General features: G+C 45.8%; 1 protein-coding gene across 1 annotated transcript in view; it reads left to right on the top strand.

Annotated features, from left to right (window-relative positions):
- LOC119445413 (fatty acid synthase) overlaps positions 1 to 15342 on the top strand; it is a 244931-nt gene extending 229589 nt beyond the window's left edge. Inside the window, exons 24-25 of the mRNA XM_037709704.2 lie at positions 2384 to 2617; positions 14635 to 15342. Coding sequence (XP_037565632.1) covers positions 2384 to 2617; positions 14635 to 14822 — 422 coding nt within the window. The 3' untranslated portion in view covers positions 14823 to 15342. The remainder of the gene's footprint in view (positions 1 to 2383; positions 2618 to 14634) is intronic.
- Positions 15343 to 16118: the final 776 nt, after the last annotated feature.

Raw genomic sequence — 16118 nt, 5'->3', positions numbered from 1 at the left:
TCTCACCAATATATTAACAGTGCAACGCCTTCGAATTAACAGGCGTTTGTGACTTCTCCAAAAAAAAAGAGAAAATGTGGGCATCGTAAAAATCACGGTTCCGCCCCTCGGCAGCTTGCTCGTATAGTTCACATGTTTTCCTGGAAGACGCCTCTTCTATCGCTACAGTGAAGTCGACTGAAGCGCTGTCTCGAAGCGACGATGCCGGCGGGAAATAGCCTGGTTTAACAAAGCTGCCTTCAATGTCCAGATGACAACGATGGCACTGCTGCAATCGTACTCAAGCGATGATGCTTCAGCTGAAGAGGCTTAAATGATTCTCTGCACAGAATACTTCACTCATTTCAATGTAGAGATGATTCGCGCACACATTTTTTTTATGCCTTATATAATTGCTTACATTGCAAACAGTCTAACTGACAACCTATTTTCTTTTCTTGAAAGCTGTTGCTGGAGCCAAGTTTAACTCTGTAAGAACGTTCCTGGCTATCAATCTTTACAACCAATGTGCAGTCGACCCATTGAAGATGGTAAAAGTGCTGGAAAAAATCAGTGTGTAGACGCACATCCCACATAATAGTGAAATCACAATTTATGACGTTGATGACATTTGCGTAAATGTGTCACCAACCTGTCCACTTTAATTAAGCCACCAAAAGGTAGGGTAGCCATAATGCAAGCTCGGTGACATGGTAAATCGAGGTGCGCTAAAGTAGTTCTTATAAATGTGACTATCTTGGATAGCACGTGAACTTAGGCGATTTGTGGTTTTCGGTAGTTGTTCCCAGAACCGTATACTGGAGTGCTGCCTGTTCAAAATGCAATAGATGACAACGATGTTCCACATTGCACGGCGATGACATTGCCACGAAATGAACCTGAAGTGCATGAATTGCCAGGGGGCTACGAAGAGATGCACCGTCGGTAGCATTAATACCAGTCCTGGCGTCATGCGTTGTGAGCATGGTAAAAGAAGTACGGCACAATTTTTTCAACGCGACACTGCACATTTTCTTGAAAGAAAACCAGAAAACATTTGGAATCATGCGTCTTGATAAAGAGAGGCAGTAAATGTGGAGGAGTTTAAGGATATCGTCATTACAGATAAGCTAGGCAAATCGTACGACTTTAGATAGATAGATAAATAGATAGGTAGATAGGCCCTGGAAAGTACGTGTAAGAATGCTAACGCAATACGAAACTGTGGGGTTTTATTTGCCGAAACCATGATCTGATTAGGAGGCACGCCGTAGTGGGGGATTCCGGAATAATTTGGAACACCTGGGTTTCTTTAACGTGTTCCTAGATCTAAGTACACGGGCGTTTTTTTGCATTTCGCTCACATCGAAATGCGGCCGCCGTGGCTGGGATTTTATCCCGCGACCTCGTGCTTAGTACAAAATTAATGGGCACAATGAAGCTCTACACCAATGACTAGTCTACCCAAGGTTGTGTTATCGTGCGACGCCTAGGCTATGACACTCGACATCTGGCCGATATCCAATCAGTTCCATCAACATGGACACAATCCCGGTCATTAAGGTTCTACTCATTTTAAAAATATGAGTGTGTACATTCACCAAGGCAGACAAGGTCGTCCAGATCATTTAGCCACACCTTACCACGGCACCTACTACGTCGACGCTACTCATGGCTCGGGGAGTATTACAACAGCACTCGGAGGAACAATAATCCAGACAACTCGCAGTCACGAAGCAGTACCCACTGCTACTGAACGCGGATATTCAGGCCATTAAAGAAGCCATTTGTCTACACACACTTCCTTCTCCTGATCCACAACTGTCGTCTCGCCGTCATGCTGTGTAGCCGTTGTCGTCTTTTGCCCACCTGTCACATAACAACACACACACACACACACACACACACACACACACACACACACATATATATATATATATATATATATATATATATATATATATATGTGTGTGTGTGTGTGTGTGTGTGTGTGTGTGTGCTTGCGTGCGCGCGCGCGCGCGCGCGTGTGTTAACGTGGTCCAATATTACGTGTTGCTCAGACGAATGGTGTACATACGCAAACTTCCCAAGCTACTCGGAAATTCTTCACTGCTGCCCAGGTTTTTCTTCCCCCCTATTATTATCAATGAAGCTGTAAATATAGAATTGCGAAAGCTTGTCATGCAGTGTGTGTTGTGATAATTGTTACCAATACTTACAAAACACACAATTCCGCACTACCCTTACTGCATTTTCGGGAAACACCCCGCTGCATTAACAATCCCTGTGCATCACCTGCTAAAATCATCTCGCGAGAAATCTGTATGTGTCGCTTAACATTCGTGCCAATATGGTTAAGGCTCTCCATCAACTGTGGTTATCTAAGCGATGTTGAATACTGCAGGGCTCGCTATCCAGTGGGGTGCCATCGCTGATGTCGGTGTGTTCCACGAGATAATGGGTGACGACGCCACTATCGCCGGCACAACGCCCCAGCGAATAAGCTCGTGCATCACGTTGATGGACCAGTTTTTGAACCAGAATCATCCTGTCGTTTCGAGTTGCGTCAAGGCTGATCTATCCACGGAGGGCGACAGCAACAAGTGCGACCTCGTCGCGGTGATTGCACGAATTCTCGGTAAGACGGACTGATTTGATCAGTTTGTCACTGTCTAAGCCTTGAGCTCCATATAAAATTGTCTTGAATTTTGGTAAAAGCATATGTGGCTACGCTTTGTGGAGCTGTACCGCTGCTATTCAGCTTCAGCCAAACATGTGCACAGTCATCCGAGCTCTGCGTTGCCCCGCTCCAGATGCATGCCCGGAAGTGTACTAATGCGAGGAGCCGGTGCAGTCGTTTGCATTACGATTTACTTACACATTGTTTCATCACTCTAACTACACTTTTATGCTCTGCGACATGACCGTACGCACGTGCCATCAGTTTTGTGTGTGTGTGTGCCGCTTACGATGCATGATACAGTTACAATAATGAATCCTTAGGGCGCGAGTCGCTGCAAAACACACACCACGCCATGCACCACGGACGTACGTGTTTCGTGTGCTGCATGGTCGTGGAAACACGGCACATTACCGATGGCAGTGTTTTAATCTTGACCAATCTGGAACACAGCAGAGAGTTTGCGACAAAGTGCCGCCAATGAACATGTTATCTGAAGGGCATACCCTCTCGACGTCGCTAATCAAATGTTGAAAATCGGGCGGCCTTTCGAAGTATAATTTTTAATGCTGTCCATTCTGTAACGCTGGTGCGTTGCGCTGAAATTTGATAGATAGCCAAATGTCCAATGAGAAAATTTTGTTCACATTGTTAAAAAGGCGACAGTAACCTATAAGTGAAATGACAGTACGTGTTCATCTGCTACATTTCACTTCAGTGAAGATTGCCAAAGAAATTCTTATATAGAGCTGAATAAAATTGTTCAAATGTACCCCTTTATAAAGCGCTGCTTTAGTTAAGTTTACCTGTACCATGTATAGGTGCACAAAACTTAAAATATGCGCCTTTTCTGAACGTCACCATGCTAAGGATGAAATACGAATGAACAAGTACTTCCGGATTACACCCAAAACAACAGCGCACTAACTCGCGACTTGATAGTAGAATTTTGGTTTCTAATTTCGGTTGTTTGAATAGAGCGGCACAAAAGCAGCTGTAAATAAACAAATTAAAATCAAGCTATAACAATAAGGAATGTTATTAATGTTTATGGCGTATGGCACGGACAAGCTCTTAATGTCGCAACGACTATTAAGGTTCAGATTTTCGTCTTCTTTTTGTTCACTACCGAACGAAGGGAAAAGTCGTGGCCTTCAATTATTTTTACTTCTTGTAAAGGTGCAGAGTTATTGGTCATCGTTACGACGTAATTGCTGTAGTAGGGGTTACTCAGAGACGTTTAATAACGTACGAATTAGTACAAGTACTATCGACCAAAAATGTTTATGGACCACGGGATCTCAGAAAACGCCAAATATCCGAGCAGCCTTTAAAAGTAACCTATGAAACCGTACATTATAAGGTTATTCGAATATACAAAAAAAATTAAATTTGGGGATTTACGTGCCAAAACCACGATCTGATTATGAGGCACGCCGTAGTGGGGGACTCCTGAAATTTGGACCTGGGGTTCTTTAACGTGCACCTACATCTAACTACACGGGTGTTTTCGCATTTCGCCCCCATAGAAATGCGGCCGCCGTGGCCGGGACTCGATCCCGCGACCTCGTGCTCAGCAGCCCAACACCACGCCACTGAGCAACCACGGCGGGTCGAATATACCAGTAGAGGCTGGAAATGGGAATACCAGGCTGCGATTTGAGGCTGCGTAGATATTCAGCTATTTGTCAGATCCCTTGGTGCGTAAACGTTTTTGGTCGATAGTACATAATATTTTTGGTATTCTCCACTATTTCGAAGCATCACAAAACCTTATGCAATAAAAATATGCAATAATATTTCTTGCAACCTCCAAACAATGCACTGTGTTCACGTAAGACAATAGTTATATCTGTGCATCAAGCAGACATGTACATGAGAAGGCAAATCGTAACACGAAGCTTCACTTAAAAAGAATGTTCTAGCATGCTCAGGCAGAGGAAGTTAGTATCCGTTATAGTAAACAGCAAAAAGCGAAGTCATGATAAAGAGAAAAATCTGTCTTGAACACAAGTCGAGGAACTGTAATACATGGTGCATAAATAACTTCAAAAGTTTTATGTCATTGGCGTGAGAGTGTCCCAATTAATTCAACATTCCTTACATAAGTACGTACAGGCATGTTGAATTATCTTACGGCTTGGCCTCTTTCTTTTTTTTTTATAAGCAAGCTCTGTCGACACCGTGCACACAACAAAATAATAATTCTCCATCCCATTCTGCAACAAAATATTGTGTTGAGATACCACAGGTGGTGGCGTGCATGCCAGTTACTCATTATAGGAGATTTTCGAATAAGGTAGGCACAATCTATCCGAGGTCGCTTAAAATATATCTTCCTTACAATGCGAAGTGAACTTGAACTTGGGTTGCAAAAAAAAGCAACCATATAACAAAAGGCAACCTCACATAGACGAGACGAAGGGTCACAAAACAACTACACACCATGCTGGTTGCATATAAACCATCTAATTAATTTGTCCTCTTTGCCGTTTGATTTTTAATGCTGTCGGTTCTTGTTGCAACGCACGAATTGGTTTCAATATGCACGACATATGCGAATTTTCGTAATTCCAGCGCTCGAGCGATTGATGAGCCAATATTGTGCCAGTTCCTTTGAACAATATTGTACGAACACGCAGGGTAGCTTTATCAAGCACGCATATAACCACAGACAACATGTATGTTTCACTGCATAGTGACTGTGAGCAGCGATTTAGCAGTGAAATGTGGTGCAAAATTTATAGCCGGAGTTGAACACATAGATTTGTTGGTTAAATATGATGTATAAGTAAAATACGATCTTTTGATATTGACAACGTGCAAAGTGACCGTAACTAGAGAAGGTAAAATCTCTTAACAGTTTATTGAAAACGAAGGAAGTAAAAAAAGAATTTGCTAGTATTGCCAAAGAATGTGAATTTTTGTTAAAGCTGTACTATGGGGAAGACAAATAGTTGATTCCAAGGAAGAAGCATGTACCTTATCGCTGTTAGGCGATCTGTTGCAAAACCGTACTAATGTTTATTAGAGAAATGTTTTCTTTTAATTTCCCCTTGAAGGATTCTCTGTTGTGCCTCCTGCACTGTTGCTATACAGCAAATATCACAGTCCTAGATGAGGCTGCTTATGTTGCTCTGGAGTATAAGGTCCCGCAACGGGTATTTTTGCTGATTACTTACCTAAGCAATACAGTTATCGAAGTTAATTGTTCAGCATACAAATTTTAAATACAACAATTACCATGCAGCTGTATAGAATGAGCGACGTAAAATTCAATAGTGCATTATTATACTCGTCTGCCAATTATATCTTGAATGCATTTGCTGGTACAAAATATATAAATATAGTTATATTTTCTTGCCCTGGTTGCACCACTTATGTTGACGCTTCCAATTTAATTTCTCCTAAATGCACACCCGAGATGGCAAATCTGCATAAAACACAACTTCCATGCCATGGCAGCTAGATGTCACCTTTCCCACTTCCCATACAGGTGCACCAAAGAGCTGTCATATACTAGGTGCAAAGTCCATATAGCGGCTTTCAGTTACTGCATATGTCGTACTAGAGCGTGTTGAAAACAATCACCGCTACTCAGCAAAGAGAAGCATTAGCGTCATATTCTGCCATGTTATTAGATTTTTGTTACTAGTGATAAAAGGGTGACTAATCTACATTATGACACAAAATGTGCACAAAGAAAAAGATGCGGGAACTATCTCACGATGACTGTCACTGATAATGCGCTCAGAAATAGATCAATATTGCGACACGACGTATTGCCACCATCAGTTCTTATATGTGAAATGTGTGCTGCGGCCGGACTCCCCTTTCGCGCTTCGCTTAGAGCACTGGGCGCCATCTAACAATGCCCCCGCGACGCCTGCGGGTCGCACCCGGAGTTCCTGGCGCGCCGGTGCGTGCAGGCGCTTGGAAATCAGTCATGCGGCAGCCGATCTGCTCTCTTGCGCTCATTTCTGAACACGCTCCACCATTTAGTGGCGCTGCCGAGAAGTCCGCCGGTAGACTCCGAGACGAGTAGCGTGACGCGCCGGTGCCTGCGAACGCTGAGAATTGTTCCCTCGCTTACCGCACACCCATTGGCACATGCTAAGTGGCTAAAGTTGGCAAGAGGTTCATTAAAGAGGGGCACATAACCAGTGCATTCATGGTGCAGCTCGCTAAAGCTTTGGCGTGAAATGCGTTCATTGAATAGCGGCCCATACCCTGTGTTTTTGTGTCCAGCCTGATAAAGCGTCGGGTTCCTGCATGTCCTTAGGAACCCCTTGTGACGTGGGTTTGATTCTGCTCAGCATGGGCGAAATTTGAGCGACATTTTAATAGCATTAGCTTTCTTCGGGTGTTTCACACACTTTCCAGGAGCCATCTATGTTTGTATCTATCTATGCATCTTTTTATCTAACCGTTTTCCCGCCTACCTAAGTCACTGGGTAGTCCGTGGTCGAATTGGTAGCGCATCGGGCTGCTGTGCTGATATCACAGGCGTAGCACTTCTTCTGACGCGGCTCTGGTCAGCCACGTGAGCTGGTGCGAAGGTAACCAGAATGAAGAGGTAGTGAAATGAACGGCGGGTGGATCCACTGTGGGATCTGTCGCAACCGCTGATATAAAACCGGGACGTTTTAATACGCAAGCATTATATGCCCCATGAAGTTAAAATCCGGCAAGCGTCCGGCGTAAACATCCGATCGTACCAAAACTCACTTGACGAAGTGATGACGTCACGTTCCCGGCGCTGGACCTGCTGCGGCTGACATGGCGAAATCTCACGGTGACCAGCCACGGCGTCCGTCCGTCTGTCTGTCCGTCCGTCCACATCCAAAAACTTACTTTGCTCAATTCGTAAATTGAGTTCACTGACGTTTAACACCGACCTGACCCACCCCTAAAATTGACTTGGCCCACCCTGGAAATATGCGTGGCCCACACTCAAAAGCTACAGAAATTCAGAGAATTGTCTACTAATGCGTAAACATTGGTTGGCTCGACTGGATCACCGTGGGATTTCAACGTGCGAGCCGCAGCAGGTGCAGTGCCAGGAACGTCACTCAATCACTTGGTCACGTGGGGTTTTGTACGATCAGATTTTAACGCCAGACGCTCGCCGGACTTTCCGGTAATGGTTTCGCATTAAAATTTCTCGGTTTTACTTCAGCGTTTGCGACAGATCCAACAGGGGATCCACCCGCCGTTCAGTCCCACTTCGCTTTTGCTTACTTTTCCCTACTTTCTTTTCCTAGCTTATGCGCGTCTACCCATGGCCTTCCGGTAGCAAAGAATGCTTAGGCTTTAGTAGACAATTGTTCGATTTTCTCGTCGCATCCGGCCCCTTCAAAGCGATCATACCAATTGAGCGGGAAGACCGGGCAGAAGTTCACCTCGAAGGAGCACAGGAGGCGAACGGGAACTGTAAAGCCCCTCCATACTATTACCGCTGAAGAAAAAAGAGTAAGCTGATAGAAGAGCTTCAGGCCACTCCACCTGCCACAGAAGCGCGTGATGTGTTGCGTGAGGGTAGAGTGCATCCCCGCGAAGCCATGTCACTCTCGCTGCCGCTCTCACAAGCCTGTGTTATACGCGCGTTCCTCGTCTATGCAAGCTCTCGCCTGCGTTCTAACTGCGCCTCGGTAAGGCCAAATGAAAACCTGCCAAGCGCCTCAACGTGCTCGCTTGCCTGCGAGGAGTTCCTAACTCCAAGGACAGTCCGCAGCGTTCAATTAAGCATTGCACAACCCCACATTGCAGTTGTGCGAACTCAAAATTTTAAGTTAGCCCACCCAAAAATTAAAGTTGGCCCCACCCCAATTGTAAGTTGGGCCAGCGCGAATTTCAGTGGGGCACACCGACCCTCAATCTTCAAGTTAACCTACCTGTACATTTAGGTTTGTCAGACATAAAATTTAAGTTGGCACACCCTCAAATTTCAAGTTGGCCCAGCCCCAAATGGCCCAATGTTCAGTTGGTCCACCCCTGCTATGAGCTTCCTTATGCACTTTATATGGAGCCCAATAGCTCTTTGAGTATTCTTTTTAAATTTTTTAAAATAGCTCCTTATCGCTTTTAAACCCACCAGTCACCTACATTTATACTATTATAACGATTAAATGTACGAATTTAAAAAAAAATTACGCATTTTTGTGCTGATACAAGGCATTACACACTGGCGCACTCCCAAGATTGACTTGGTCCCCGCCCCCCCCCCCCCCCCCCCCCCCGCGAAAAAATTTTTTTTGTGCAATTACAAAATTAACACACGTTCAATACCGACCTGGCCCACTCACGAAATTGACTTGGCGCATCCCAAAAATTTGGGTGGCCCATTCTCAACATTGACTTTGCCCAATTCGAGCACCTGACCAAGAAAGAAGTACCGCGCAGAAGAGTCAGAAAGCTTTGGCATTCACTGAACGTAAGGAGACTTAAGTGCCTCTTTAGCTTTTTTAAATTTGCTTAGTTGCCCACAGTTACTGGTGACCCGGTATCCAAAAGGCCGGCAGTGGATCAACGCAGGATCACAGACGCCCGCAAAAAAAAGACTCCACCTTTGAAAGCGATTCTAGACATTCCGTGAGTGTGATAGGGGTTACAGCTAGCGTGACCCTACCGCAATTGTGGATTGCCAATCTAGCATTCTTGTTCAGTCAAGCAGAGAACAAGTTCCTCATGAGCCGCGTCCTAGGAAGTTATCAAGTATGAGCTGGTCCTTGAAGCGCTGCTTCCACAGGCATTGTCCGAGGTATGTGACCTCCTCTTACAGCTGCTGGGCCAAACTCCGTGCAGGACAATCAAAGAAGCTATTTGCCACCTCGTCCCGCCTGCACATCGGTGTATCCAGGAGCTCCTGAGTAACCAGTAGCTCAGTGACTCACGTGCAACCCAGTTTATGCCTCAATTTAGCACGTGCTCGGTGACAAGGCAGATTACCTCGACATGGCCGTTCGGCGTGAGTTATTTCTGCAGCGTCTTCCAGCCAATGTACGAATGACTTTCGTCTTAGCTGATAAAAGTTGCTGTCGGAGCTTTTCGAACTGGCCGACGACATGATGGATGTTGGGCCGGCAGCCATCAACGGTGCCCGTAGGTCTGGCTGTCCGAGGTTGATTCCTTCCGGCAAACAGTAGAAAATATCGCTTTGCAAGTAGCCGAATCGCGCCAAGAACTTCGAGCAGTCGCATCTCTAACGACCGATGCGGTCTACTTCATGAGCCCCTTACGCCGCCTCCCGCACATTGGTCGTTTACGCAAGCTTCACGCACTTTTTCACGGCAGAACATATGCTACTATCACCACCGTTTTGATGCTGCTGCTCGTCGATGTGCGTTCCCCTTTTAGTCGCACGCGGGAAACGTTCCCGCCGACCATGAGTAATAGCGGCGGGCGATCATGGCCATTACGCAAGCTGCCTTTTCTACTGTGCTTGCTTGTTATACCGGTGACGAAGTCAGCATTATCCCTGCGTATCAAATTGATCGGCGTCTTCGCGTAAAGTAATTTGCGCGTTGACGCCATCTCAGTCTCTCACCCTGGACCTTGGCCTGAAAAGACGGTTTCAATGGCTATTCTGGATTTACGTTATGGAACCTTAGGGACGATTGCTTGAGGCATTTCCAGCGCATCGTGGGCATGGCGCGCTGTCGCCTGGTTCATATCATCACGGGTCTTACTGTCAATTGTTCTCTGTCGGCTGATGTGGCTCTAAACTGAACTTGCGTCAAACCACCTGCCTCTGCGTATACGGCTCTTCCAACCGACTTTCCTGAAATCGCTACGCAGGCCCCGATGGACAAGCCTCCTCAACACACCATGACACATTGTATTGTCACCACAGGCCAGTCTGTGCACTGCCTCCCACGTCGACTTGCTCGTGACAAGCTCCGTGGTGCTCGCAACCAGTTCGAGCATATGTTGCAGATAAAATATTTCTTCCATCATCAAGCTCGCGGTCGTCGGTGCTCCACATGGTGCCTAAGAGAAACAACAATTGTCGGCTCTGTGGTGTCTATTACACGCTGAATGTGGTCAGAGTTCCTTACCGCTACGATATGCCTGACATTCAGGAGTGCACTGTCTGTTTAGTTCGGACTGGTGTATTCGAAGGTAGACCTCGAGAAGGCTTATCGCCGGATTTCTGCTGAACCATCTGATGTGCCCGAAAGTGTTATCACTACTCGGTTCGGCCTCCGAGCTTTTTGCGTATGCCTTTTGGATTGGGCACACCATGCGGCCTAAACATTCCAGCGTTTTACAGATGAAGTCAGCTAGGATTTATTGTTTTGTTTTGCCTACAGTGATGATATCCTCATAGCTAGAACGGATGCTGGGAAGCGCAAAACACATCTCCGTCGAATGTTTGCTCGTCTGTGTGAATGTGATCTCGTCCTCAATCTTTGATCGCATCCGCAAGCACGACATCATTCCGCTGCCAGACAAGATACAAGCCGTTATCGACTATCCACCTCCGACGTCCATACGCAGCCTGCGTTCTTTTCTCGGCCCCCTTATTTTTTTACTGTCGCTTTATCTCTACATGCTCTACACTATCACAGCCTCTTGAAGCGCTATTTTCCTCTGCGAAAGCCAAGACTGCTTCGACTAGTCTTATGGTGGACGCATTCCCAGTAGTGGTGCGAGCCACTCTTCACCAGTAACCAAATGCTACTCGGGTCTCCAACGCCTTGTTTTCCGGCAAGTTCCGCGACATTGAACGCCGATATAGGAGTTCCGGACGGGAGCTGACCGTCACTCACATCGCAAGTGAGGCCCTTCAGGTACTTACTTCTTCGAAGGTCGAGAATTTGTCATACTTGCCGACCACAGGCCTCTCGCTTCCGCCGTACGTTTCTTCACCGCCAACCACTCTCCTCGAGAGCCCCGTCTTCTTACTTTCTTCGCCGAATTCTACTCAAATATGCTATGTCAAACGCAGCCGCAACTGTGCAGCTGACCCTGTGAGTCGCATCGGCATCAACGCCACTACAGGTCTCGCTGAGCCCTCCTTCTGCTTGCTCGCGCAGGCTCATGTATCTGTCCCCGAGCTTCCACGCCTCCGGTCTTCTACATTACTCCGCTTGGAACACATCCCCTTCCCCGACTATCGATCTGGTGCGATGTTTCAGCTAGCCGTATTCCCATCTATGTCCCTTTTCTTCTTCGTCATGCTATTTTTGATTCAATGCACTAGCTCTTCTATCCAGGCGTACGTTCCAGCATGACATTACCACCCAGCGTTACGTCTGGCCTCGTGTACACACCGACATGCGTTACTTTGTTCGTGCTTACACAGCCTGCCAGGTTGCCAGTCTAACACCAAGCCTCCATAGGAACAACTTTCGTTCCCCGATTCACTATCATTCATATGGGCATCCTGGGACCTTCGCCACTATCCAGGTACTTGCTTACGTGTATTGATCGGTATACCGCTTCTCCCACGCCGCCTGCTCCTGATCATGCTTCTTTCGTCCCGCGTGTGCGGACATTGATGCAAACATTGTATCCTGTGCCAACTACTGCTCACACGAGTCCACGTGATGTTTTCCTGCCCTTAAGCCTGGAAACGAAGTCTCATGTTTTCGTCCGTATTGACGTGCCTCGTCGTCCTCTTCACCTTCATTATGACGGCCCCTTCCCAGTCTTCAAGCGTTCGTTACACCACTCTACGTACTGCGCAATAGGCATGAGGACACAGTCGCTCTCTTTATTAGCGTGCCCATTTGAACGAATTTTCAAGTGAACACGGCGACTTGTCTGCAGGGGGAGTCCACTTAAAGCACTTCTTTCTTTTTCTGGTGCGGTCCGGGTTAACCACGTGACCTGGGGCTAAGATAGGCTAGCAAGAAGAAGAAGAGAAACAAACGGTGTGAGGCTCCGCAGGTAAATCTCTCGCAACCCCTGAAAAAAAAGTCGCGAAGTTTTAAACTGTTGTAGCCCACGCAGGGCTCGAAACCATCCATGGAACCAACTTGTGTTGCTGAGTATGTGGCAATGTGCATATACGTGCCGCTCTTCAGCAAGCCTCTTTGACGCCGACATGGGTCACAGTAGCTGCGGAACTGGGTAAGTATCGCTGTTCGAAAACTCGTTGATGCCGACTTAATGCACTGAGTATGTGCCCCTCGGTCTGTGCTTGTTTTCAATGTACTGCTTTGATGCGAACATGGGTGACTGGGTATGGGACAGTAGGTGGTTGCGGCTTTTCAATAAACGTCCTTGACGTCGGCTACAGTATCTAGGTATGTGCTACTAGGAATGTACCGCTCTACAATGACGAAAAAGAATCCCTAAATTTATCCGATGCCGAGCAGAATCGAACCCACGTCACGTGATTGACTCAAGGGTAGCAACCCCACGCATTAGCAGGCTGCGCCACAAATTCACTGGGAGTGTGCCGCTTTTCTATGAACACATTTCCCGCCAACGCTTTAGCAAGCTGCACCATGGATACACTATGTATGCGTATTCAGCTGTTCAATGAACCTCTCCCCAACTTGGATTGCTTAGTATGTGTCACAGTGTGCGCGGCAAGCGAAAGACCAATTCTCAGCTTGCGCAGGCACCGGCGCACCACGCTTAACATCTCGGAGGCCACGCGCTTACTTATCGCCATTGTCACTGGCGATAAGTAAGCGATAAGTAAGAAGATAACTCCTTTCTGAACACTGGCGTGTTCAGAAAGAAGAGCGAGCGAAGTGCCTGTTTTCCGCATGAGGTGTTTCTCGGAGTTCGCTCGCACCGGCACTCTATGCATTTCGCAGGCCACGAGGCGTACGGCGCTAGATGGCTGGAGCGCTCTTCGGGGAAGCGCGAAAGAGGAGTTCCGCAGCTGGACATTCCTCGTACATATCTCGTTTCGACGGTGGCTATACGTGGTGTCGCATTAATAATTCAATGGCAACGCATTACCGCGACTAGTCATCGTGAGATGGGTGCTGCCGCAATTTTTTACAATAAGGCCGCTGACGATTGAGCAGCTATGACCTTCTAAACTATATAATCTTTGGGTCGGAGGTATCGCACGAAGCTATCGTTCATTGAACGATAGCTTCTTTCCATTGAAAAGAGAATCCATTGAAAACCAGTATCCAACGAATCCATTGAAAAGAGAACAAGCCGCAGCCTCGGGACGCTATGGAGCGATACTGAAGATACGGGTTAAGACATCCTATAAATAAGGAAACTAAGAAAACGTTAGCATTGTCGTTTTAGAAGAATTTAAGTTTGTAATAACAGTGATGACAGCTATTTCTTGGGCCAGTCCTTCACACAAGTGGGCTACTATTTTATTACAAAACTTCACTGACCGAGTTCACCGATCCTGTTGCGGCACCTGGGATTGTGATCGCAGTTGTCGTTCATCATGTGCGCCTTAGTCAAGTGTTCTGAATACACGAAAATATGCTACCTGCAGTCGCATTGTTCATATTGCAACAGCTGAGGAAAATGTTCTCCGCATGTCTGTGTGTCACAAGTATCATACATCTTCGGTGCAAGTGGAATATGTGCTCAAGGTTTCCAGCCTAATTGCCAAATGAACTGCGCGACAAGTGACGCGCTCACGTGCTCATTGTGTATCATGTTTTCTCATCCTCCTTACCATACTGAATTCCTCCTTGCCTTCTTCCGTACTTATGCTATAAAATATAAAGGTTTTTACACCGCAGTGGTTAGCCACCTAAGCTTCACATGATCAAAAAACAATATATTCAGCCCGTAACCTCTTAAGAGCCCCTCGAAGTGTTTAAGCTCGTAAATTGAAACTGAACAAGTAAGCTAAACTAAAATAACGAGTCACATAATTTTTCAATAAAAGTTATCAAGAAATACCTATTTTTATGTGCACTACAAGACGAAGACCCCTCGCAGTCATCTTCGAAGAATTATAAGTTATTTGGCGCTAAACGTAGTAGTAGCGGCTACCACATGAAGAGTACACTTGTTTTTCTGCTGGGTTGCAGGCGTCAAGGATCCCGCAAGCCTCAACCATGCCATTTGCTTCAGCGAACTTGGCATGGACTCTCTTATGGCTGTCGAAGTGAGGCAGGCAATCGAGCGATACATCGGCCTTACACTATCCATGCAGGAGATCCGGCAACTGACCATGAATGTGCTGCAGAAATTGAACGAGAGCACCAGAGCCAACTAGACAGCCTATGGATAACACGACAAAGTTTGTATGAAGTGGACCCTAAAAATATCGCATGCAACAATATTATGCCAGAATATTCGACATTGATTCATATTGGTTTTCCTATGAAAACTTTCATTATGGTAACGCGAACACTTTCGGCCTCTTACTTCTTATGTTAATGTTCTCACACTACGGACATGCACAGCTAAACGCTCCTACTTCACTTGGACAATGCCTTTTGGCATTGGCTATAAGCGCTGTCATTGATTTTTTATCACACGGACGCTATTACAAGTGGAGGGTGTGCAAACTCAAGACCATTAGTATACGTTCACAAAAAAAGATATGTTTTGTGCATGCAGACCCACTTCTGGTCTTTAGGCTTTGATGCGCGTGCGTAATTGAATGTTTCGAAAAATGGCAATGTGGAGGCTTTACTTCACCACGGCGCATTACACCGTGCATCTGGATCTCACGACCAGGTTGCTCTGAAGGCTCCTTCAAGAGAATGAATAAATTGCATTTTAAGAGCTCAGCGTTAATTCAAAACTGTCTTTTTACTACTTTCGCGGTAATAGGTTGTTCAGAAGAACTGAAATGGAAGATCAAAATTTCGCTTTTGAATTTGTTTTCGAAACCCATGCGCGTAACATCATTGTGATGCCTCCTATTCCTGTCTTTGTTTGGTGATTGTGCTTTCTTGGGCTTTTAAATGTTCTCGAAACATGCTATTTTAAATCTGTGGCTTTTTAAACATACAATGAAGTTCATTTGTATTGATAGAAATTAACAAGGCACGAGCAGACGCCGTCAAAATCTATGATCTGACGGTGCGCGAATGCTGGAACTTAAAGGTGGCCTTTTCTGGATTATCAAAAATTATTTCACGATAATCGAGATTTTTTTTAGTTCTGTGCTTGCGCTATTTATAAATACAGCCCAGCCTATTTTCTCCTTTGACTTAAAAATGCATTACATTTAGAGTAAACAAAAATTAATCACTCGAAACTACTGCAATTTAAGTTTGTCGAATCCACAACCACGCGGCCATAAGCAGGAAGTTTTAAGGTTGAAGGCAGTATTAAGGACTTATTTTGGAACGTTCATTGGGCAAGAAAGGGGCTCACACAATGTAAGCTACCCAGCAATGGACAGATGGGTAGTTTATAGATAGACGTGCTCTAAAACGAAAAGAGCAAGTGACGGACTTATGTTTAAAGTGTACCTTATCACTTGCTTATTTTATAATATTTTGTTTGAGTTTTGACTAGGCGCGTCAAAATAAATAATAATTTGAATGCCAGTTGAATA

Source organism: Dermacentor silvarum, chromosome 3, assembly GCF_013339745.2.
Source record: "Dermacentor silvarum isolate Dsil-2018 chromosome 3, BIME_Dsil_1.4, whole genome shotgun sequence".
Taxonomy (NCBI): domain Eukaryota; kingdom Metazoa; phylum Arthropoda; class Arachnida; order Ixodida; family Ixodidae; genus Dermacentor; species Dermacentor silvarum.
The sequence above is the reverse complement of the archived record's forward strand: the minus strand, read 5'-3'. Positions and strand labels throughout refer to the sequence as shown.